This window comes from Phyllostomus discolor, chromosome 6, assembly GCF_004126475.2.
Source record: "Phyllostomus discolor isolate MPI-MPIP mPhyDis1 chromosome 6, mPhyDis1.pri.v3, whole genome shotgun sequence".
In the NCBI taxonomy this organism is placed as follows: domain Eukaryota; kingdom Metazoa; phylum Chordata; class Mammalia; order Chiroptera; family Phyllostomidae; genus Phyllostomus; species Phyllostomus discolor.
This window is the reverse complement of record NC_040908.2, coordinates 107,447,404-107,472,235: the sequence shown is the minus strand read 5'-3', so window position 1 is coordinate 107,472,235 and position 24,832 is coordinate 107,447,404. Positions and strand designations below refer to the sequence as shown.

General features: G+C 36.3%; 1 protein-coding gene across 1 annotated transcript in view; it reads left to right on the top strand.

Moving 5' to 3' along the window:
* Positions 1–19,397: 19,397 nt before the first annotated feature.
* The window catches only part of TYR (tyrosinase), a 77,196-nt gene continuing 71,761 nt past the window's right edge, over positions 19,398–24,832 (top strand). The window contains 1 exon segment of the mRNA XM_028517022.2: positions 19,398–20,329. Within this exon segment, the coding sequence (XP_028372823.1) occupies positions 19,511–20,329 (819 nt within the window). The 5' untranslated portion in view covers positions 19,398–19,510.

Sequence of the window (24,832 nt, the reverse complement as noted above, 5' to 3'; positions counted from 1 at the left end):
GTTTATTTTTCTTTTATTTTTGTTAATTTTTTAAAAATGTATTTCTCTTCAACCTGGTAAACTTCTGAATGGTAAAATAAATTAAAACCAGTTCCACAACCCTATATTTTCTCATGCCTATGATGTGAGAGACTTGGGGGAACATGTGGAAGGAGAATGAGGGAGAGTATGTCTTATTGACTGTGCAGTTCAGGTCAGCAGAAGCTGGTGGTGATTGCAGTCCTAACCTGTTTTACATCCCTCATCCTCATGTCTCAAACAGAAACAAAGAAGCACAACATGAATATCCATGTATCAGTTCCTTGTTTTTGGGTTTTTTTTATGGCTGAATAATATTCCAGTGCAGAGATATTTCAGATTTTGTTTATCCATGCATCCATTGTTAGATAATTGAGGTGTTTCCACTTTGGTGTATTATAAATAAAGTGACTATAAATGTTCAGGTATATGTTTCTGTGCAAACACATACAAGGGGGAAACCCCCCAAATGGAATTTATTTATGAAAAAGTGTGTATTCTCACATGCTTAAACTTGTCACCTTCAAAGTACTCTCCATTTGATGCAATATGCCTATCAAGACTTTTTTCCACTGCTCAAAATAGTTTTTGTACTCATCAATTTCGATGCTACTTTGTGCTTACCACTATTATAGCTCCTTCAATTTGTACTGAATTTGGATTTATCTGTTACTAGGCTGTCTTCACATTAAATTGTTATTCCTTTGGAAGGTAAAGGAATATCATCATATAATTGATTATTTCCCTAGGGCCAACACAGAGTCTGGAACATAATACATAAAAAATAAATATGTTATATAGGTGAATACTCCAAATCACTGCCCCCCACTGGAGAGTTAAGAGTTAAGAGTTAATAAGGAAGCATACAAAATATTTAATTTAAAAATGCCAACTCTATTAAACAACAACTGGGAATTCTCATTTAAAGTGACACTTGATTAGCAGCTCCAGACATGTCCTCTCAAACTTATCACTAAAGTACTTACTTGTAAGGACATAGATAAAGATAAAATTTACACCATTATTTAAAGGGACACTGACAATTTGAGAACTAAGAATTTCCACTAATTTTAATACTGATAGAGCTGGTTAAAATAAATCAATGTAAAAACAAACAAATGTCAGTAAGTGTCCTGTTCACAAATCACCTCTTGAAGTAGAAGAGTCCCATCCATATGAAAGAAGTTAAAGAGGTAATTTATCTTTTTCTTATTGATTTAGAATTCTCCAACTGACAGATCCAGGTTTTTGTCAAACAGCAAAATGGATAGCCACCTTCCCACAAGCAGCCTTCTCTACATGGAGGCTATGTTTGAAATGCAAGATTATTATTCCATACCCCACATGTCCAGATACTAAAAATATTCATAAAGATATAGCAATCCAAAAGACATTTTAGTGAAATGTTGGCATTTATTTGCATCTGTTAGCCAAATATTACTGGATCACTTTGCAGACAGTCTTGGAGACATGATATTCCATCAAAACTAAATATTGATATCAAAATTTTGAAAAAGAATTATGTTTCATTATTTAACTATTTTAAGAATCTCATGCTCTACCAACTAAGCTAGCTGGCTGTGCCATTATTTAACTATTTTAAAGAGACAGCAAAGTCTAAATTGTATCGCAAAACTTCATAATAATCTTCATTACAATTTTCTTGAAAGAACTTTTAGTAAATGCTTATAATATTTTTCCTTCTCACTACAAAGTTTTACAAAATTCTAATTTTCCTTTGAAGACAGAAAGAATTGTAATTGTGCAGAATGGTGTTTGTCCACATGACCCTGTGATTTGTATTGAAGGAAACAGGTTTTTATTAATAGGGTTTGAACTTGTGGGGAGGGTGCTGAGAACACCCTTGCTCTGTGCCCTTCTCTCCCATGAGACTCAGAACTTTTCTTGCTCCCCAAAAGATTACAAGCCAAAACCATGCCCAGAAGTTCCCCCATTTCTTTATCTGTCCTTAAGCTAGTGATGCAAACAAATGTCCATCTTCTCCTGAATGTGCACTGGGGTGTTTCAGAGTCACCATCTTCTTGCAGCAGCTCTCTCTCTCAGAATCCGAGGTATGCTGTTCTCAGTCTCCATGTAGCAGTCCAGGATGTGTGTGCCATGCTGCACTGAATCACAGTGTCCCAGAGTCTGGAGCCCAGTGATGCACTTGTCCCAACATGGGACCCAGCCTCCAGAACCAGGCTTCCAACCATGCAGAGCCTAAGCCCTTGATGGGCCCGACATCTGCCTGGTCCTGCAAATGCCAGTCCATGTGGGGAGCAAGCTCAAAGCCTAGAGCCCACACCTGGCACCAAAAGCCAGGTAGGGAGAGAGAGAGATAGAGCTTGCGCCAAGCTTCAAAAGGCCTGTATCAAGTAAGAAAGTGAGCTTCCCCCAGCCTTTGCTTTTTAAAAGGGCCTCTGAAAATCCTGTATGCACAGGAAGCCAGGTGGAGTGTTCAGCTTTCCAACCAATGACCGTGTTTGTCTTTGCCCCTTTTATCAGCTGTGGGCAGAAGTCACTAGTCACCCTGGTCAGGATGTCCAGCCCCCACAGCTCACGCAAGCACTGTATGAACTTCCTTCCCCTCTTCTCACCCCCAACCCCTCCACATTAGGTGTGGCTGGATTACAGTTGTCTTTGTTTACAGTTTGCCCTGGGCAGCAGCCTCCTTCAACAGCCCCTCCCTTCCAGGGATGGCAAGGTTGCTTTAATCTGCTGCCTCAGCAGCTTTCCCTGCTCCCCTGCCTTTCTGCTGGATTTGGGGGTGGAGCTCCCCTGGACCTGGGGTATCCTCAGCTCTCTAGGTCTGACCTACCCCATTATAGAATCTTCTAAGAATCCAGATAAATCATCTGTAAAGAAAGAAATAAAAATAAGAATGGTCCCACACTTCATAAAACCAAATGCCTGAAGTCAATAGAAAGTCATCTTTATGTTTTGCTAGAGAAAGCTTCCTACCCTAGGAGTTTCTAGAAAACAACGTATTGTTTATAACAGTTACAGTTCATTCACAGTTGTTGTTGCCTCTTTGCATTCATCATTTCATTTGGAGATTTCTTCAGGTATTTTGAGATCTTGGCTCGCATTTCAACTTAAATTACTAAAAAGCTTATTGAACATGTTGGGGGCAGGTATAAATTGTAGGCTTAATGTTAGACAGGTCTCTGAAAAAGCTGTTTTATTTGGAAATCCCAGATTGTTTTCTGGGGCTGGTCAAATTTCTCAGAGAAAATATCCTACCTCTTCCCCAAAAGAGAAAAGAAAAACAAACAACTGTTAGAAATCTAGAAGCTAAATTGGAGATGAGAGTTGACGTTTGGGGACCACCTTAGAATAGGTAGTGGGGCTTCTCCCCAGTTCTGTTTTCAATGCAGTGCTCCCACCTGCAACTGTGCATTTCATCCCTTAGAGAAATGGTAGAGGCGGTTCTCAGAGAGTAAGCAATCTGCATTTCTGCTCGTGTGGTATTGGAGTGCAGAGGAGACAATCAGAACTGGGTTTCCAGATGTTGCAATTAAACTGTATCTTCAGAAGATTTCAATCATGCTGTTTTCAGTTTTGCCTGCACATCCACTCCCAAAGTTACATTGTGCTGTCAATTCCTGAGCTTTTCAGACTTTCTACAGTACACATTGAATAGCTTTGTTGATTTCCTCTCTTCCAAGTTAGGATTCAGCTTGGTGAGGTTGGCTACCTTTACCACTCATCCTTTGCATTCCATCTTCACCGATGTGTTGCTATCACTTCTTTTACTCATGTCCTTGTGAATTTATTCATGTAAGATTCCCCTTTATCATTTATTTGTGTTTAATTTTATCAGGAAGTGAAATTAAGTATGCTTTAGCCAAATCTATTAATAAATTTATAATTATAAATTATATTCTAACTACTAAGATGAATTCTAGTTGGTCATAGCATGTTAGTTTTTAATTAATTTGCTAAGTTTGCTAAAATTTTATTGAGATTTTTGCATTATGTCTATAGGAGATATTCCCTTTCGGTTTCCCTTTCTCATATTGTCTTGGTGTGGTTTTGAAATAAAGCAAACTGGATCATTTTTATAATCTGTAAGGGATTAATATCAGGGATATGTGTTCCTGGATGTTTTGACAAGACATCATTGTAAAACCACCTGGGAATGTTGCTTTTGTCCAGAGACATGGGTGTTTTGCTATGAATTAATTACTTTAATTGTTTTAGTTTATTCAGATCTTCTATTTCTTATAAAGTCTGTTTTATTTATTGTATTTTACCTGAAAAGGGAAAGCACCTAAACCTTTAAATATTTAATCATAAATTTTTGGTAGAATTCTTGTATGATTTTAATGCCCTCTGCCTCTGTAGTTATGTTACCTTCATAATTTCATAGAATTAGTTTGTGCTTTCTCTGGAGTTTCTTATCAACATTTTTAGAAATTTAACTATTTTATTAGTTCTACAAAAAAGATCCTCTTTATTGTTTTATCGACTTTAAAAATCAGTATTTTGTCTTATTTCTTTTGTTTTATACTCTTTGGCTACCTCTTTTGTTCCCTAACTTCTTGAATTGAACTTTTAAATCACTAATCTTTAGTAATGGCCTCTATTATGATATATGCATTTTGAACTATGTATTTCCTTCTAAGAAACATTTTTTCCTGCATCCTCTAAGCCTTTTTACATAAAACTTGTATGTCCAATTCTAAAATATTTTAATGCCTGTTTATCTTTCTTTCAAGATTTGATATTTATAAATATATTTGGCCTTTTGAAACTAATTAATACTTTTATTTCAATATGGCTAGAAAAGACATCTGTCTAATTTTGTTTACTCAGTGTTTATTGTGATTTAATTTTTGGCTTAGTAGATTGTCAATTATTGAAATGTTTCATATTTTACTAAAAAGATGAACTTTGTTGTAACAGTTTCTAAAGGATTTTTTTACCAATTTTGAACATTTCAATATCAGTGTTCAATTTTGTCAGTGCCTCTTTTGCTTTTTTAATAAATTTTGGGGAGTGTAAAAGTATAGAAAATTTGTATGCTGCTGGTACAAAATTATAAAATATTTATAATTAAACAATAAAACACTGTAATTAAAATTTATATTACTCAAATAAGATGCTTCTAAATGAAATAAATGGCCTTGAATTATATGGTACAGAATTGTTTCTTTATTGTCAACAATAGCATATTTATCCTTAATAAATATTTTTGGCTTTAAAGTCTATTTTATCTGATAATAATGAAGCTACAATAGATTTATCTTGGATAATAATTTCCTGTATTTTTTCTTCTGTCTCTTTACTTCAGCCTTTTGTTATCTTTATACTTGAGATCTTGGTTGGGACAATGAATAGGTGTATTTAGAAACTCAGAAAAAAATTAGCTTTCTGGTAATTTTGGGCTTTCTGGTAATAAGGGTGGCTTTTTATCCTTAATCAAGCTTTTACCTTAAAGTTCATATTGTTTATTACATACTACCATTCTACTTCATTTTTAAACCACTCCAATTACTCAATATTGTTACTGATTTTATGGTCAGTGTATTTTAAATTTCCCATCTCTTTTATCCAGTTATATTTGCCTACCATTGTATCTTTCTGTTTTTTTTTCCCCTCCATAATGACATACATTGTTTAGTCATTCTTTTATTGGAAAGCTGTGAATAGTAAATATTCTCAGACAAAATGTCTTTATTTAACGTCTTTTGTATATCATAATATGTTTAACTATAAAATTGTATGTTTTGGGACTATTTTTTCTTAGTACTTTCTATATGTCCTTTTATTGTCTTCTGTACTTTTTAATTGCCGATTTTTTAAATTGTAATAGTCTCTTCTATGAAGTTATTTTTTAAGATTTATGTTTTGTTTTCCTATAATATTTTTAGAAGTTATTTGTTTATTCTGCTTGTAGCTCATTCCACTTCTTAAATTGAGGAATAATGTTGTATTATAATTTGTAAAACTTCCAGGCGTTTGTAATTATTACTTATCTGTGACTTCTTTGTGCTGATGGATGTGTTTGTGCTATTCAACCTCTCTTTGAGGAGCAAACTTTTTTCATTGCCAACTGCACAAAGTTTTCCATTTCAAAATCGGTCCTATATTGGTGTTAAAACTTCATCTCCTAGTATTAAGAGCATATCAGAATTATTAACCTCATGCATACCAATGCAATAGATAGATTACCATTCTGGCTTTTTATTTTCTATGCATTTGTAGAACAATGTTTTCTCTTCCTGCCTCTCTCTTTCACTCCTTCCCATTCTCCCTCCCTTCCTCCTTTTCTTTACTTTTGACTTCTACCAATTATGTATTGTTAAATATTTTTTCAGAATTTAAGTTTATTTTAAAGCATGCCAAGTGTCTGTATCAGTTTTCTACTTTGTGTTTCTATAAATATATATTATATTCACACTCTGGAAAGAAAAAGGGAAATAATCACATGTATCCCTAGGAGCCTTGTAACAAAAAGCTTGCATCTTACAAATCCTTATTTCTTCTTAATTTAGACTTACTTCTTAATTAAAAAGAAAGTAATGTGACTTCCATTACAAAAATAAGTCTGCTAACCCAGCTCTTGGCTGGAAAGATTCTAAGCCGCTAAATAGAGGCACAGAAGGCAGCCTGACTCTGCAGCAGGATTTGGGCTGTCAAATGAAAGCACAGCTCCCCCTTCTTCTGTCGTTCTGATGCATACTCGATGTCCTCCACTAACCTTTTGCACAGTATGGCCTTCTTTTGGCTTTGCAGTTAGTCATTATAACTCAAGGAAGTGAAACTGAATCATACAGTTAGCATCTGAAAGCTGTCAGTACTCTGTATGTTCCTAGTTTGTAATAAACTATCCTTCCTTGACAGGGTGAAAGAAGAGAAGCAGGTTGGGAGAGACAATTGAATTGACTTCGTGTAGAATGTGGTGTAGGTGAAAGTTCCTGCTTCTATGGAAAACTAGTAGATTTTCCCACAGGGTTTCTTTCCCTGCTTTACAAAATATATTGATGTGGGGCAATTGCCTCATCCCCAGCTTCTTTTATGCTAACACAAGGCCACAAATTTCAGGCAGCATCAGAGTTGCTTTCTTATGGCACAAAGGATGTATTTTTTCCATGCTTCAGTGCTTCTGATTGTATGATATAAATATGCCCTTGTGTACAGTAGCAATTTTCATCTGGTGATATCAAAGAGCTTTACAGATATCAGGCCCTTTAGAAGTGAAGTGATCACAAAGAATGAGGAATTCTATGTCAGTGGATTAAGTTACAGCTATGGAATACTCCTAGGATCATGGAAAAGTTTCTTAATCCTTTAGACTGTCTGATTCTCTACCAAGTAATATAGAAATAATATGATGTACAATCTTAGTAGCACAAAGACACGTTTACTTCTAAGCTCAACTATGAGTAAATTGAGATGAGGTGAGCTGAAAGAGAAGTTGATAACTCAAATTTTATATAAATTCTATTTACTGTCTACCAAGTAATATAGAAATAATATGATGTACAATTTTTTTTTAAGATTTTATTTATTTATTTTTAGAGAGGGAAGGTAGGGAGGGAGGGAGAGAGAGAGAAACATCAATGTGCGGTTGCTGGGGGTCGTGGCCTGCAACCCAGGCATGTGCCCTGGCTGGGAATCGAACCTGGGACACTTTGGTTCCCAGCCCACGCTCAATCCACTGAGCTACTCCAGCCAGGGCCATGATGTACCATCTTAGTAGCACAAAGACACGTTTACTTCTAAGCTCAACTATGAGTAAATTGAGATGATGTGAGCTGAAAGAGAAGTTGATAACTCAAATTTTATATAAATTCTATTTACTGTCTAATATTTTTAAAGAATTACTTAATATAAGGAACAAATTAAATATATGTGAATTCCACATTTTAAAATTTTACCTCTTCTATTTAAGTCAAATAATGGCATGGATTTCAGCAAAGAGTTGTAAAAAATATTGGGTTGGCCAAAAAAGCCATTTAATTTTTTCCATAAAGTAAAAGACACATTTTTATCATTTTTACTGATAACTTTATTAATTTGGATATTTTAAGTATGTTGGCTTACTCCTACATGGTATAACAATTGTTCTCAATGTCTTGATTTGATCACTACCAACTTCAACTGGTCTACCATATTGTGAACCATCATCCAGTGAGAAATCTCCAGCACAAAACTTTACAAACCACTTTTGACACATTCGATCAATCACAGCACCTTCTCCATACACTGCACATTTTGTGTGTGTGTTTCAGTTGCATTTTTACCTTTCTTGAAATAATAAAACATAATATACTAAAAATGTTGCATATTTTCTTTCATCTTCAATATTAAAATGGCTACACAAAAAGTCACCAATTTTGATGTGTTTTTTTATGCATGCTGATATGACAGCTGTCATAATATAGTGTAACAAATATAGTGAAACATTTGTTTCAAATGAACTTAAAGTGCTACTTAGCCACCATAGTGCTACAGAAAAAAACTAGGGGGGCCTGGGATGATATACTATTACTGAAAGAAACCCCCAGGTCTGTTATGTCCGCCATTTATAGGAAAGACATCTCTCAATGCCAGAGATTTGTGAAAAGGAAAGGAAATGTTTATTTAATGCTATACAGATTTCAAATAGTGACCTAATGTCTTCATCAAAATCCTAAAGTCCCTTAAAACACCCACAAACAGACACAGTCCTTCCTTCCCCCCTTGCCCAGTCCAGAGTATCGTATCGCAGGAAAGGAAATAGAAGTCCTTGGCTCAGGCAGCCCTCGGTTCTTCCCAGTGATCCATCTTGACTGGGAGACCTCCCTGGGTTCCTGGCACCCTCAGCTGTGTCGCTGGGATCTCTGCTAAAGCTGAGTGGTAGTTCCCTCTTCTAAAGCTGTGGGGGTCCCTGCTCTGGCAAAGGTACGTGGTCCTCTCTCCCAGGGCCACGGGAGTCCCCACTCAGCCAAAACCGCGTGCTTCTTTCTTCAGTGGTTGCCGTGTTTTAAATCCCCATGCCAGTCTTCCTCTGCAGCCCAATTTCTGACTCCTCCCACACTCAGCCATACTTGCCCTCAATCTGCTATCCTTTCCAGCTTTTCTGGTCGCCATCGTGGGTCTGAGCAGGTGTGACCCCATGTCATGGAGCCAGTCTTCTCCGAGCTCCCATGCAGGTGCTGTAACTCAGGGGACCTGTCCCCCAGTCACATCTTGGGTGGGAGAGTCCCTTTCCATCCCCCTGGCCCAGAGCATGGCCATAACTATTTAGCATATCTAAGTGACCTGTCGAAGGCTATAGGTATGTTAAATGACTATGCCATGGATTAGCTGCAAAGTTGCCCTGCATGTTCTTGTTCCATGTGCCCCTGCCCCCAACTCACACCTGTGGGGGAAGGGGTAGAGACATCTTAAAATCTCCTGGACACTTTGAATTCTGGACCTCATTTCAAATGCCCATTTGGGGTCCCCCCTCTTGGCTGCACCCTGTAACAATAGGGAAAAAGAACCAAAAGAAGTTTTTGGCCAACCCCATACAAAGCAATGGGGTATGGAATATTTGAGGAACTGAGGGATAGAAGCCCCCTGTTTTAAAAACATTATCTAAGTGCATTCTCATGGTGATCCCATAAGCTGATTTTATTATCTTTATTTTACAAAAAGAGAAACTGAGGCTCAAAATGAGGTCAATGGCTTCTATAACACAGACCTTTGGTCTTGAAAAAAAGCCTTTTTTCTTTTTCTTTGCTTATTTGTTTGATTTTGCTTTGATCATGATTGACTCTGTATAAAGGTTCTATTATTGTTCAGTCATTGGACAAACAGGAGATGTTTGACAAAAAAATAATGGAGTTCATATTTAAATGGTGTGGGGGCAAAGCTATACCACACATACTGTTACAGAATTTCCAGGCCAGAAGTCTTGCCAATCCTCTTGTAGACTGGGCACCGCTGATTGACTTTTTTCATACATGCAATATTTATAATGGGCTTAGGACTATGAGCCACTTTAATAGTACAACATTATGATAAAACTGTGCACATTAATAAGAATTTTACATTTTATAATGATAAAATATCTAGAAAATATTGGCCTAGTCCTTGCAGGTGATAAATTGAATTCTAATGGTAAAAGAGTTGGGTTTCAGTAATGAAGAAGCATGCTGTGTCCTCATAATGGTCTTTCCTAATATCTTCTTTTCTCTTATTTTCACCTAAAATAATCCTATTCATTTGTCTACATAAGCTTTAATATCTATATACCTTGAGGTAATAGCATGCAGCCCTTAACTTACCTAAAGTCCCTAAATTTTAACAATTTTTTATGCTGCTAGTCTAGAAGTCACATTTTCTTATTTCCTTTGCCCTGATTCAATCATAACCAATTACTAGAGGTCTTAAATGCATGCTGTCACCTGTGTATTTTTCTGTTCCCTAAACCTATGTTATACTTTCTTCCTCTTCTTCTGTTTACTTATACCATTATTCCTTCACAGTTCAGTTCAGGAATCATCTCTCCTCAGGAAACCTTCCCTGACTATCTAGTCTCCCCAGGGCCCTTCACAGATGATCTGGGTTATATGTCTTCATCATGTTTCCATAGTTCCCTCACATAAATCCCAACATGTGGACCTGGTATAAAGAACAAAGATAGTGTAACCACACTGGTGTGTTCAGTCCCTGGATTCATCGGTTATTAATTGCATGACTTTGGATAAATCATTTAAGTTTTCTGAAACTCATTTTCTTTATCTGCAAGATTAGAATAACCATTCATATAGGTTCATTGCAAAGATGAATGATACTATGTGAAAAACACGGAGTAGGCATTTGTACTAGATACCATTCCTCCTAGGCCCATTCTTTGCCTTCTCTACCCTGTTCTGACGTCCAGGAAGCCGACTGAGAAGAACTTCGTTAGTGGTCTCTGTCCCTCTTTGGCTTGAGCTGGGCTTCATGCACAGACCGTGCACAGACAGAAAGATCAGAGGGCAGAAGGAAAGTGAAGTCAGGGTCAGGGTATTTAGTCCCCAAATCCCTCTTTGCCAGTTAGCCAGAGGTCGCTTGCATCCTTCTGCAAGGGTTCAGCCCCTGCCAGCTGGCTCACTTAATACAGTGACCTTCTCTGTGTTCCAGCAATTGTTTCCTCCCCTCACCCTTCATGCCTAGGATACTACATTATTCCTTGTTCATTTTCCTTAACCCTCCTCCCAGAATTGTAAATAGCTTCTTTATGAAATCAACTTTAAAAGTCAGCCTGAGTGTGTCAGCTGTTTCCTGCCAGGACCCTGACTGATGATACCACATTCAATATTATTAACAATATGCACTTAATGAACTGTCTGGTAATTGTCTTTTGATTTCTCTGAATCCCTTGTCAGACTATGAACTACTTCAGAGCAGGGACCTTGATTCATTTGTCACTGTTATTCCTGTTACCACATACATTGTGTTGCAAAATAAAAACACTCAATAAGTGATCATTGATTGATTAAATGAAGAAGGGAAAGAGTATTTATTATTTTGGCTCCTTAAAAGTAGATACTGCCCTTTATCCTTCTGCATATAGTGCTTCACACTGGGTAATACAGGGTGGGGCAAAAGGTTTACAGTTGTGAGTACGCAAAACACAGAGTTTATTCTTCTATTACTATTTATTAATTGTTATATTATTTCCATGGGAACCATTGTAAACCTACTTTTGCCCCACCCTGTAGGAATAAATGTTTGCAGTAATGAATGTAAAAATGTCTGTAAGCCCATACTTAGTTCAGTAATCTATGTAACTATTTGGAAAGAAGTGAATTGAGAAGGGAAGCATTCAGTAGATTATTTGGTAAACATGTTTTCAATCATTGTCTTGCAGAGAATATTATCTTGGTGCATCCATTTGAAAAGATATCACTTGAAGCATGACCACTAGGTTACTTTTTTCTCTTTACCATAAGTGATATGTTAATTATGTTAATTTAGTGGGGGTGGGAATAATGTTAGGAATTACAGTCTGTTCTAGTTGTCACAGGGATCACTGGGTACTCAAGAAAGACAGATGCTCAGAAACAGATACTTGGTTTCAAGTGTCCAGTCAGAAATTATGGGTTGAGATGGGGGCTCATATTTGGAATGTGATACTTTAAGAAACAAGAAGGTTGAGTTTGTGAACATACTTTGTTATCTAAAGCTATGAAAAAGCAACATTATTTTAACAACCTTTGGGAGTAGACAGGCAGGTGTTATCACTTCCATGTTATAACTGTGGAAGGTTAAAATCAGAGAGGTTAGGTACTTTGCACAAAGTCACACAGAACATGGCAGCACCTGAACTAATGTGAATGAATGTGTGACCCAGTGTTTTCCACTTTACCAGGATGACTCTCTTTACACAGAATTGACCAGTAGTTTACCTGACTTTATTGTACACCCTTTTTCCAAATCCTTCTTCTTTCTAAAAGTTTTATATGTTTATTTTTCATTATAGTAAATTTGTTGTTTTTGACACTTTTACGCAATTTTTTTAATAACAAGAGATTACTTTTATTGATGAAACCCTCGGGGATTGCTCGTGAGGACCCTCACTTTGGCTGAAGTTTTGGTGTCCTAGAGCCACATACGCTCTCACAAGCACATCAAACTGCTGGATGGCATTGCCCACATCAGGGACTCCAACCATTCTGTGTAGAGACCACAGGGAAACTAGTTAATGCATGGGGCTTTGCATGTTCCAAAACAATTTGTGGTTATGTGCAGAATGAGTGATTTTTCTGACTTGAACATATACACTTAATATTTTATAAATGCTTGTATATACTATGAAAAAGAAAATATCAATTTTAATGTATAAAAAATTATAGGAGACCATTCTGCCTGGTGTGGGCCCATCTTCCACTTGGAGATGCACAAGACCCACACCCACAGATAGGTTTTCCCTTGAAAATCAAGCCCGCATTGTACCTAGATTGCTATGAGACTTGCTTTTGCTAAAACTTCCTCACTTTGAATTGAGGTAGCAAACATTTACTGCATATCTTTAAACTTCCTAAAATCCATGCTAAACCTTCCAAGGAGGAGTGCAACCAGTTCAACCACTTTTCCCTTTGCATTTGCAAATATCCTTCTGTGATGTGATTAGCAGCATCCTCTCCTTTGTTTTCTGTAAAAGGTAACCACCTAAAGTCAGCCTGTGCATAGTAAATGAGGACCATCATGTAATGTGCCCAGAAAAGCAATACAAGCTTGTCAAGGCAAGGGCTGAGGCTTTTTCTCTTCTTGAGAGAGAAGCCGCGCTGTCCCTGTCCCTTTTCCTCCACAGGACTCCATAGTCCATGTGAATTTGTCATGTCTCATCCATAATGCAATGGACCCCAAGCAAAATATGAGGTATAGATAATATAGAAGTGGGATTAGTACAGTAAAGTGCAGTGAGTAAAATTATATTAACATAGAAGATAATATAAGAGAGTACTTGTGAGATTTGGAATTATACAGATATTACCTCTTCAATTTAATGATAATTTGACCTTAATCATTAATATCAGTTTTCTTAACTATAGAAGGGTTATAATATATACCTTGCAGTCTTGTTTGGAGGATTAAATTTTTAAAAATTGTATGTAAAATGCCCAGCCCAATGTAAACTTCCAATGAATAGTGTTGTATGGAATCGATTGTTGAATAAATCCTAGGTCAATACTAGTCCCCTTTCTTTGCCTAGCTGAGCTTCTATCAGAGTGCTGGTAAAATGTGTCCTCAATCCATCCATTCTCCAGCTAATGAAGATATTCTTAAAGTGTCAGGTACTGTACCAGGACTTAGCATTAAATCACATTTTTACCCCAAAGAATTGATCTGAAGGGAGAATCACACAAATGAATAAATTATTACAATGTATTGTGATGATTGCAATGGCAAAAGTGAGCTCAGGTTACAACGAAAGACTAGAAGAAGTCTGTAGAAAGCAAAGGGTTTCTTGAGGCTGTGACATCTGAGCTAAATCTTTGCAGTATGACTAGATTATGCAAACAAATAAAAGGAGAAAACATTCTTAGTAGGGAAAAGAACATGTGCTAAGCTCAGAATCCTAAGTAAGTGTGACATCTGTATGTTATGGCAGATGTCCAGTATCTCTAAGAACAAGGTTTTAATTGGAAGAAAAGGGAAAGTGAGAATGCCAGGTAGAGAAGAAAGGGTCAATTTATAATAATGATATCTAGTTTTATCTAATAAAGTAGTTATTTCTTAGCTCTTAACACTGAGAAGGTCTAGAAGTAATGAGAAATACTGTAGCAATTAACATCATGAGCACCCAATTTGTGGTTTTTAATAATAGCAGTTAACATTTATTGAGTACTTAACATGTGTCAGAACTTGTACAACTCCAAAGAATGTTGTAAGTTTGAGAATACTCAGGCAGTGATACATTAAATTATGGAACAATCATAACTATGTGCTTAAAATGAAATTATTGAATATATACTTCTTATCTTCCCCCTTTTTAATTCCCATGGGGCATAAGAACTAATAACTGGCAGACTCTGGATAAAATTTCAGGATCTGACTTCAAAGTATCAAATCCAGGGACAGCTGAGGCCTTAGAATTATGCCACTTTGCATCCCCCAGGTATCCAGGATAGGATCTTGGGCATGGTAGGTACTCAATATTTATTGAATAAGTGAATGAGTCTAAACTTAAACTATAGAGAGTTGATGGCTACATATTTTTCCCTTCAGCTCTACACATGCATGTACATAAACACAATCATAATTATCATTGCCCAACATATCATAATGTAGCTTGGCTGATGCATACTAATTAGCTGAATATTGGATATATATATATATTTAAAAAACATTTACCTTTAAAAGAATCACATCAAGTACATTAAACTCTAGAAATCATCATATGATAATTAAAATGAATACATCAGTTATGTTTAGAGGTCGTTAGGGCACTAAGTCATTATCATAAAACTGATAAAGGACAAGAATCAAGCGTTTACCCTTCTTTTTGTACAGAATGTATGTGAGAGCAACCAAATAGTTAATGAGGAAAAGTTATTTTTACAAAAGAATCACAATTAATAAATGCACATAAAATTACAAAGTTCACTATTCTTGTATTTTTAATGAAACAATGGATATAGGAAACAATTATTAGTGATAATAAAACCATGAGGTAAAACTTTGTCATAGCACTATATAGTATATAAGACAGTCTGACATCAACTCAAACCACTGATTAACAAAAAAAAATACTAGTGCAGAAACCATATAACATATTCCTCTGCTGTCTTTGAGTAAGTAGTATACAGCAAGAACTGTGAAATAATTCTTAACAAAAACAATAACAAAATTGACCCTGAAGTCAATCCTCTCTCTCTGTCTCTGAGATGATAGAAAATACAGGATAGAGAAATGTGCATGGTAAGTGATACCATAAGGATAACATTAGGCAACCTGAGAAGTGGGGAAATTCTACAGGACAAAAATTCGGTTTCTTCTAAAAATAAATTACATTTAAAATGAAGAAAAAAGAAATATAGATTTTTAAAAACTTAAGAAATAATTTTAAACAAAAGCAATATATAGACTTTTTTGGATCTTGAAAAAAACATTTTTAAGATAATGAAAGTAAATTAAGCATAGATTTAAAAATCAGATGGCATTAAGCAATTGTTCTCTCTTTTTGTCTGAGATGTACTGGTATCGTGGTTATATTTTTAAGTCTTTAATTGTTAGCTATGTAGACTGAGATATTATTATGGAGAACATATAAAGTTTTTTAAAAACACTAAAGAATTTGTTTCTTTTTATTTTGGTGGGACAGAAGAAACAATGCCTATAGAAAGATAATAGTTGTTCAGTCTTGATGATGGTTACATGCTAATTCATTAAATTACTTTTTTTTCTGGTTCCATTGTAGTTATTCAAGCTGAACTAAGTATCACTTAGTGTCAGTATCACTAAGTGAACTGAGTGTCACTTACACTCAGTAAACTGTAGCTAGTATTAAAATTGAGATGAGGGCTAAAATCCAGAGAAGAATGTTTAAACTATCATCCAATAAATGAGCAGACAAATGCTCAGAGTGAGGGAAAGAGCAAGGCTGACTAGATCAAATCCCAGTGAGTGTGAATGATAGGTGCAAACATCAGAAAACAGAGGAGAATTGTTTATGGCTAGACTATAGCTTAAACTGTCAAATTCAACATGCCTAAAATGAATCCATGTTCATTTCCTACAAACATTTTATCATTGACTGGTCCTCATTTTAGTTAGTGGCACATGCCAGAAACCTAGACGTCAACTCGAAATCTCTCTGCCCATTACCTTTCCCTTCTCTTGAATTCATTGCTTTTACCTCAGGGATCATCTTTCTGGGTCAAACCACATAATTTCTTGCCTGGATTATTCCAGTAATCTCTAATAATTATTTTTACATTTACTCTTACTCTCAACCCCACATCTGTTGTCATCTCAGCAGCTTGAGTGGAATTTTTTAATTCTCTCATGATTATTTCAAAACTCTGCTGTAAACCCTTTAAGGACTATCATCTCATCCATGAACATACCTCTGTACTTGTATCATATCTTCATAGCTTTGCAGATTATAACCACTTGAAATGTCCTTTGGTTTCCTGAGCATGCCATGCCCCTTTCACTTTGCACATGAAACTCCTTTTGTCTGGAATGCTCTCACAGCCACTGTTCTCTTCCCTAAACAGGTTTCTACTAATGTTTCAGAGGACACTTGCCATGTAATTAATCTTGGAAAACCTTTCTTGACTAGATAGGTCCTTTTGTCACCTTTCCTAATAGCTCTGTTTGTCTTTTATAGCAGCTTAAAAAGACATTTAACCAGGAAAACATTGTTTAAAATATATATAGTTATAAATATTATCCAAAATTACTGAAAGGAAAATATTATTTTAATAGATATTAACATGCTTCATGAGGGTAGAAAGCTCTTGCTTGTGCTTACCATGACATCCGCATCTCTCAGTATATGCCTGAAAATTGATGATCAATAAATCTTTGCAGAATATTTACTGAGCCCCTAGTACTGATTAACAAAGTATTTCATGAACTGAGGTGCTGAATCACACAATAATCTTCCTGGATGATAGAACACTCAAATTCTATAAACTAGAGACACCTAGAGTTCACCTTGAGTTCAGAGAGGAACCAGTCTAAACGAGGTTTGATACCTAAGAAGTTTGTATTGACAATAAGACTGATATACATATGGGCCAGAGTAGTTAGTATCCTATATTTGAGAATAATAATGAGGTCTGTTAAAGAAATCAACCCTGTGAAAGAAATTAGAGGACAAACGAATTTTAGCCATTCCTCTGAACATGCTCTGAAGGATAAGAAAAGCGGACTTGGGAGAGTAAACACACAGGCCTGGTGGCGTGATGGAAGCTTTCTAAGTTACTCCGAGACAGAGGGGCAAGTGGAAAACAAAATTCTTAATTAAATTGAACATGAGAAGCTGAATTCTGTCTGCAAGTAGATGGAACAGAATTACAAAAGGCCCCATGTGGTTAAAAGTAATACAGAATCAAGACTCCCCAGGGACTAGAAACCCTGTTTTAATCTCTTTGTGGCTCTGAAAGGAGGAAGAAAAAAGATTAAGTCTCCTTGTGGAGATCATGTGATGATTTCCTGATCCCAGCTAGAGGCAGCATTTCCATGGAAACTTCTTGCTCTCTTCCTCTTCACCCACACACTGCTCTTTCCACCTCAAAAGGCTGCTTTGAGACTCCAGAGAGCGGTATGAAGGAACCTAGATGTTTTTTCATGAGATAAACTTCAGCAGAAAGGGAAGAGGGCAGACAGGCTGACATTCTGAGGTCGCCACGATAGGGATGACCTTCGCTAGAACCCCACAGCCAAGAGCCCAGACACTGCCGCCTTCCTCGTAGCCTTCACTTTCCACACTTGCTCTTTCCACCACCCAGGTGTGGGTGTGGAGCAGGATAAAGAAGTCTAGGAGAGGCAACTTTGATTTGACTACTCTCATCCTCTAATTCTTCAACTCACCTTAGTTCAAACTTTTTCATTTTTAAGCACCTCCATGGATTGGACCCAGATTTAATTTCCTATCATGTGCGGAGCCTATCTGAATCCAATGCTCTGCCAATGAAATGCAGCTCCCTCCCCTATAGTTTCTCCTGCCTGAAGTAGTGACTCCTTTCTCTTTTGTCTCTCTGACTTATCCCCACCATATAAGGTTTTATTCAAGGTACTCCCTAAATAAAATTTGAATATTGTTATAAAAAACTGTGCAATTCGGCCCTAGCTGGTATAGCTCAGTGGATTGAACGCAGGCTGCAAACCAAAGTGTCGCTGGTTTGATTCCCAGTCAGGGCACATGTCTGGGTTGCAGGCCAAGTCCCCACCTGGGGACACACAAGAGGCAACCACACATTGATGTTTCTCTCCTTCCCTTCCTTGCTCTCTAAATATAAAAACAAAAACAAAAAAAAATCCAAAAACTGTGCAATTCTTTCAAGGATCCTCAGTTCATGAGACATCCTTCTATTAAAAATCGCATATATTTATTATTTGTACTACTCATTTGAAAATTAGTGTAAGTGGTAAAATTATGTTTTTATTCATGTATTTTAATTTATCCAAGTCACTATGCACACAGAGAAAGAATTCCTGGGAGAATTTATATGATCAATAAATATTTGTTGAATAAATACAAAACTCCTGAGTCAGTCACTCACTAAATTGAAAAGTTGGCAATGGCTACAGCATTAAAAAGAAGAGTTTCTTTTGGGATATTAACTAATAAAAGTCTCCTCAATAAGGCAGACCACCTACCTAGTAAAGTGACCTATCCTTAAGTATAGTCAGAAAATCAGCACTTAGAGAGCTGGCAAGCAGCCAAATGCATCAAGATAATTAGGGAAGAGTAGCAGAATGATTTTTTTTTCTTCTGATACTTTATACAAAATAAATAAATTGTAGTATATTCAGTTATAAGAAATAATCTTTGGGCTCTGAAAAGGGTCCTTTTTTTGCAAAGCTTACCTCTGAAAATGCTGTGACCTATTTGTGGTCTCTGAGGAACACCTACCTTACACCTACAATGTCTAACACTTCCAGAGCTTTCTTACTAAGAGAACCTCTACTACTAATACTACTTCTTATTTCCAAATTCAAATCATCATTAATTTCATAGTCAATTAACTGGGTTTTACATAGATCAGGCACTATTATTAATAATATTATTTATTATTATTCTAACCATAAGAAACTATTAATGGTGAATAGTGTTTCTCAGGCCTATCCCACTTGTGGGGTACATGCCAACTCCAACAAAAAAAAGTTAGTCATGTGGTTTTCAGAAGATGAAAGCTTAGGATAAAGACTGAGAGTGTTTGATGCTGGAGGTGGGAGTGGTGATATACAGGACTTAGCCAGAACATGTGATAGTCACTGCAGGGGTAGCTGGAAGAGAAGTGTGTGGCTCGATTACCTAGCTCAAGCAGACCTTGTCAGAACTAGAGGAAGAATGCTCCTGGCTGTGTTGTACTGCCTGCTGTGGAGTTTCCAGACCTCTGATGGCCATTTCCCTCGAGCCTGTGTGTCCTCCAAGGACCTGATGGAGAAGGAATGCTGCCCACCATGGAGGGGTGACGGGAGTCCCTGTGGTCAGCTTTCAGGCAGGGGTTCCTGTCAGGACATTGTTCTATCCAATGCACCCCTTGGGCCTCAATTCCCCTTCACGGGGGTGGACGACCGGGAGTCCTGGCCCTCTGTCTTTTATAACAGGACCTGCCAGTGCTCTAGCAACTTCATGGGATTCAACTGTGGAAACTGCAAGTTTGGCTTTGGGGGACCAAACTGCACAGAAAGGCGGCTTTTGGTGAGAAGAAACATCTTTGATTTGAGTATTCCAGAGAAGAACAAATTTCTTGCTTACCTCATTTTAGCAAAGCGTACTACTAGCCCAGACTACGTCATCCCCACAGGCACCTATGGCCAAATGAATAATGGGTCAACACCCATGTTTAGTGACATCAACATTTATGACCTCTTTGTCTGGATGCACTATTATGTGTCAAGGGACACACTGCTTGGGGGGTCTGAAATCTGGAGAGACATTGATTTTGCTCATGAAGCACCAGGTTTCCTGCCTTGGCACAGACTCTTCTTGTTGCTGTGGGAACGAGAAATCCAGGAGCTTACAGGGGATGAGAACTTCACCATTCCTTACTGGGACTGGAGAGATGCTGAAAACTGTGACATTTGCACGGATGAATATATGGGAGGGCGCAACCCAACAAACCCCAACCTACTCAGCCCAGCATCCTTCTTTTCCTCTTGGCAGGTAAGGTGTGCTGAACATACAATATCAGGGCATAGAGGAAATTTAGTAATACCTTCTTCAGGCAGGTCTAAGCAAACCTCCCTCCTTATCTCTTCTGCCAGGAGTAGAAGAGGACCCCTATTCAAAACTCTCAACATACCTTGTGTTTTTCCTTTAATAGAGCACACTTCACAATTGTAGTTATATAGATATTTCTGCGCTTATTTGTCTAATATCTTCTACTTAGTTCCCAAACTCTAATAAACAGAATATTTGGTTCATCACTGTATCCTCTAGCACTTAGGATGGTGACCTGGAAATGGTAAGGGTTTATTATTTATTGAAAGAATGAATGAATATTTAGATGATTAAATAAATAAATGATGTATATCAGTGTGTCTGAAATTTTCATCACAATGAAATTCAACAGAGCACATATTAAAAGTAAAAATTCCTGGCCTAATCCCAGACCCATTGATCAGAATCTTTAGTGGACAGTCCTGGGGAAGCATTATTTACTAAATGTCTTTGGTGATTATTACCATCAGGACAATTTGGGGAATAGTCTTTAGATTAAATCTTTTTTAATTTTAAATACATGACAACCCTGAGGCCCACATAGGTAAATAGTGAAAATAGCTAACATTTATTGAGCATTTAGTATGTGTGAAACCCTGTTGCAAGTGTTTTTGTGCATTAACTAATTTAATATTTTTATTAACTATTCCCCTTTTAAAGATTAAATAACTGAGGCACAAAGATAGTAGGTAACTTGTACAAGATCACTGAGCTAGCAAGTAGCAGAGACAAGATTTGTTGCCTGGTCGATTTTCTTCATGATCACCCAAAACTATTTCCAAGGACATGACTGCTGGATGCCTTCAGCCAAAAGATATGGCCATTCTGTTTCACTTTTTTCCTTAAGCTGCAGAAGAAATTAGCTCTTCTCCCCCTAAAATATGCATACTTTAGAGGTACAAGATAAAGAATTGCTATTCTAAAATTTAATTCATATTTCTCCTATTCTAAATTTTTCATTCTGGATTTGGGACAAAAGGTAACCAAAGAAATATGTTTTTAATTATTTATCATTTTAAGCCATAAGCTAGAAGGAATGTTTTTCTGTTTATATTCTAAACACTTGTATTGTAGCAGTGCTTTATGGAACTAAGCCCACTATTTAAATAAGATGGGAAAGATATTATATTTGTACTTCACATTCTGAAGTTTTGAAATGTGGATGGCTTCCCATCCATCCCCTTTGCCTCCTCCACTCCCCGCCCAACAATCTAAGTTCTCACACCTTTCAAATGGAGCCTATTGAAGCTCATTGAAAAATAGTTGCTGTATAATGCCTGATGTCATTAATGTCAACTATTTACCAAGATTAATGAATGAATTTGTGCAGGAAAGGCTATTAAAAAGGTACTGGGAAAAAATCTATTTCAATAAGACTTCAGACCCTCCTGACTTAATCTATAAGTGCACAACTCTCATCTAACTCTCACAACCTCTGTTACTGCTTAAAATACTGCTAAGTTTGGATGTGGGATTTTGAGTCATTTCACTCAAGGAAATTATAATGCTTTCCTTAACTGTACAGCTTCACTTGACCCATGATTATCTAAATTACAAAAAAAAAAAAAGAAGTTATAACATCCACACTGAAACCTAGTAGATAGATACTAACTGATATTTAATTACATGAGAGGTATGCTACTTGGTGACACATGAATTATATTTATAATAATTTTTGAATCATTTATTAACTTTTAGTGGAAAATTTTTCTTTTTGTTCCTTTATGATTGTGGCCAATTTCATTTCTATATAAAACTTATTGAATCTAATAGGTAAGTACTAGACTAAATTGTTATAACATTCGTTTCAATGTAGTTCTATATTTAAACTGCTATGTAGTAACTGGTGTTAAAAAGGAAATTATGAAGCAGGGTGGACAAAGGCCATTGACAAAAACCACATAAACAATAGTTTAAATAAGGAAGGTGAGATGAATAAACATTCATATTCACCTACTATCTGTGGTGTCACTGCATGAAGTGACAGTGAAAACCAACCTTTAGCTCGCTGTTTCCATTCCTTCATACAACCTCTCTTGTTACAGTCTTCTAAAAATTAAGATAAATTGTTTATATTGATTTAATTTGGCAGTTCTCAGCATCTAAATTATTTAGGGAGCTTTAAAAAACAAAACAAAACAAAAAAACTCAAAAACAATCACATGGGCTCCCATCTGACTTCTACCAGAAAATCATATTCAGTTGGTCCACTGTGAAGTCTAGGCATCTGCATTTCAAAACCTTCCCATGCAACTCTAATGTGCAGACAACACTGAGAATCACTGGTTTAATGATTATTAGATTGTTTTGGTACCTCTTCCACCTTATCAACTCAGGTTCTGTAATAGGCACACCACTTGGTTAAACGTATTTACCTGCACTGAACACTCAAATCAAGAACTAGACTATTTTGTGTGAGATGAAATTGCAAAGCTTCCATACTCATTAATACCTTTCAAATCAGCTAGATTGATAGCCCCTTTGACACAAAGCCTATATTTTCCCCTTGATTTTAGTTATTTTTTACTTGACACCAAATTCAACAAAATAGAATTTTAGAGATTCATAGGATTTTTGAACTCAGACTGTGAGACCCTTCAACAGTATCTAGTATTGTGTCCATATTTTATAAAGGAATGTAGAGAGGCCCCAGAAGCTAGGACAATTTGTCCAAGGTCACACAGTTGAAGACTAAAACCCAGTGCTTCTGACTCCAATACTATTTCAAGCCATCCATGTTGTTCCCTATTTACAAGGAGCCAGTTAGACTCAGAAGGAATTAAATGAGCTACTAATTTATGGGTGTAACATTTTACTTGAAGTCCCTTTCACTCCCTTAAATTCAATGGTACAGACAACTGGGGCAGACATACTTATGTAGTCCTTTTCATTCATATTATAATAAACATATTCCACATCCATTACTCAAGTAGAATTAGCTCTAACCCCTTTGTTATCACTATCACCCATTGTACAGATCTGTATCATAACACCTATAACTCTTCAGTGCATATCATTGTTTGTAAACCTCCCTTTGTCTACAGGGTTGACCACTGCTCCAAGGTAGAGATCATTTCTTATTTATTTTTATATCCACAGATGCTAAGACCATGATATATACATGGAATAGGCTTTACAAATGTATGTTGAAAGGAACAAAATTAAAACTCATAGAAATATTAACTCCAATGCTAACAAACATTAAAAATTAAATTATGCATGGCTGGATTTCTGGAATTTTACATGGCACTTCTTTATAACATTAGATCCCTAAGGCTAAGGATACAAAAATGCCATTTAAGCAGCAAACTTACAGTCTGGAAAAAGACATTTTGTATGGTTCTCTCTCGGCATGTGTGTACGTGTGTGCCTGAAAACAAGGGACCACGTAATAAAAAAAAATCAAGCATATCTAAGTATCATTTAAAGTGGTTAATAATATTGAATGATAAGGTTTTCTAATAAGTAAAATAATATATTAAAAATCAGGTGTTTTATATATAAAATAATATATAAAAATCTAATCTAATATATTAGAAAGCTTATATTCAGAATTCACACCTTTTTTGTATGTTTGTTCATTTATTTTTTGTTTAGTGTCAAAATCTTTTCAAGGAAAAGCATATTTGTCATCAATTAAAATCGTTTATTATTTTTGGAGAGGGGGAGGTTCTTAACAATATTAAAGGACAAATACCTATGCTCAACACAATTTGATTCAATGTTATGCAGGCAGCAGAAAAGCTAGCCAATAAAAGAAAAGGTAGGTTGGGAACAGCTGTCATGATGGATCAAAATAAAAAGAAAAAACAATTTCCTAGATGATAGACATGAGGGAAATGTTGCCAGGGAATTCACTCATCAGGTGAAAAGCACATCACATGGAAGCAAACAGTGGGAAGAAAAAAAGTCACATTTTAGCAGAAAGTCATGGGTTTTAGGTAACCATGGTAACAGCTCAATGAAATAACAGCTTCTCTCTCTTTTTTTATGAAAAAGATTCTGTGGAATGTCATATGTTCTACAATTTTTTTTCAGACAAAACCTCAAATGCCATAATAAGAATCTTTGCTCCTAAAAGCTTTTAATAACTGGTAGTTTATTGCTATCTCTTTAAATTTAAGAGAGCACTGGCTAGGTTCACCTTCTTTGTTAATACATCTGTTTCTTCTATCTCCTTTTCTCATTTGACTTGGTACACTTGATTTTTTCCCGTTATTATTATAAACCACAGGTGTTGAAATAGAAAAAGAACAAATCTTTGTCTAAAGACCATTGCCAGATGATATTGGGTAAGTTATTTAGATGCTCTGACCTTTGGTTTTTCTCAACAACAAAAAACTGAGCTACAATGATCATAGATACTTGTTTTCTGTGTTAATGGAAATACTGAATGGAACAGAAAACCCAATAGTATCATGGAAAGGGTATGTAATTTTTCAGGTC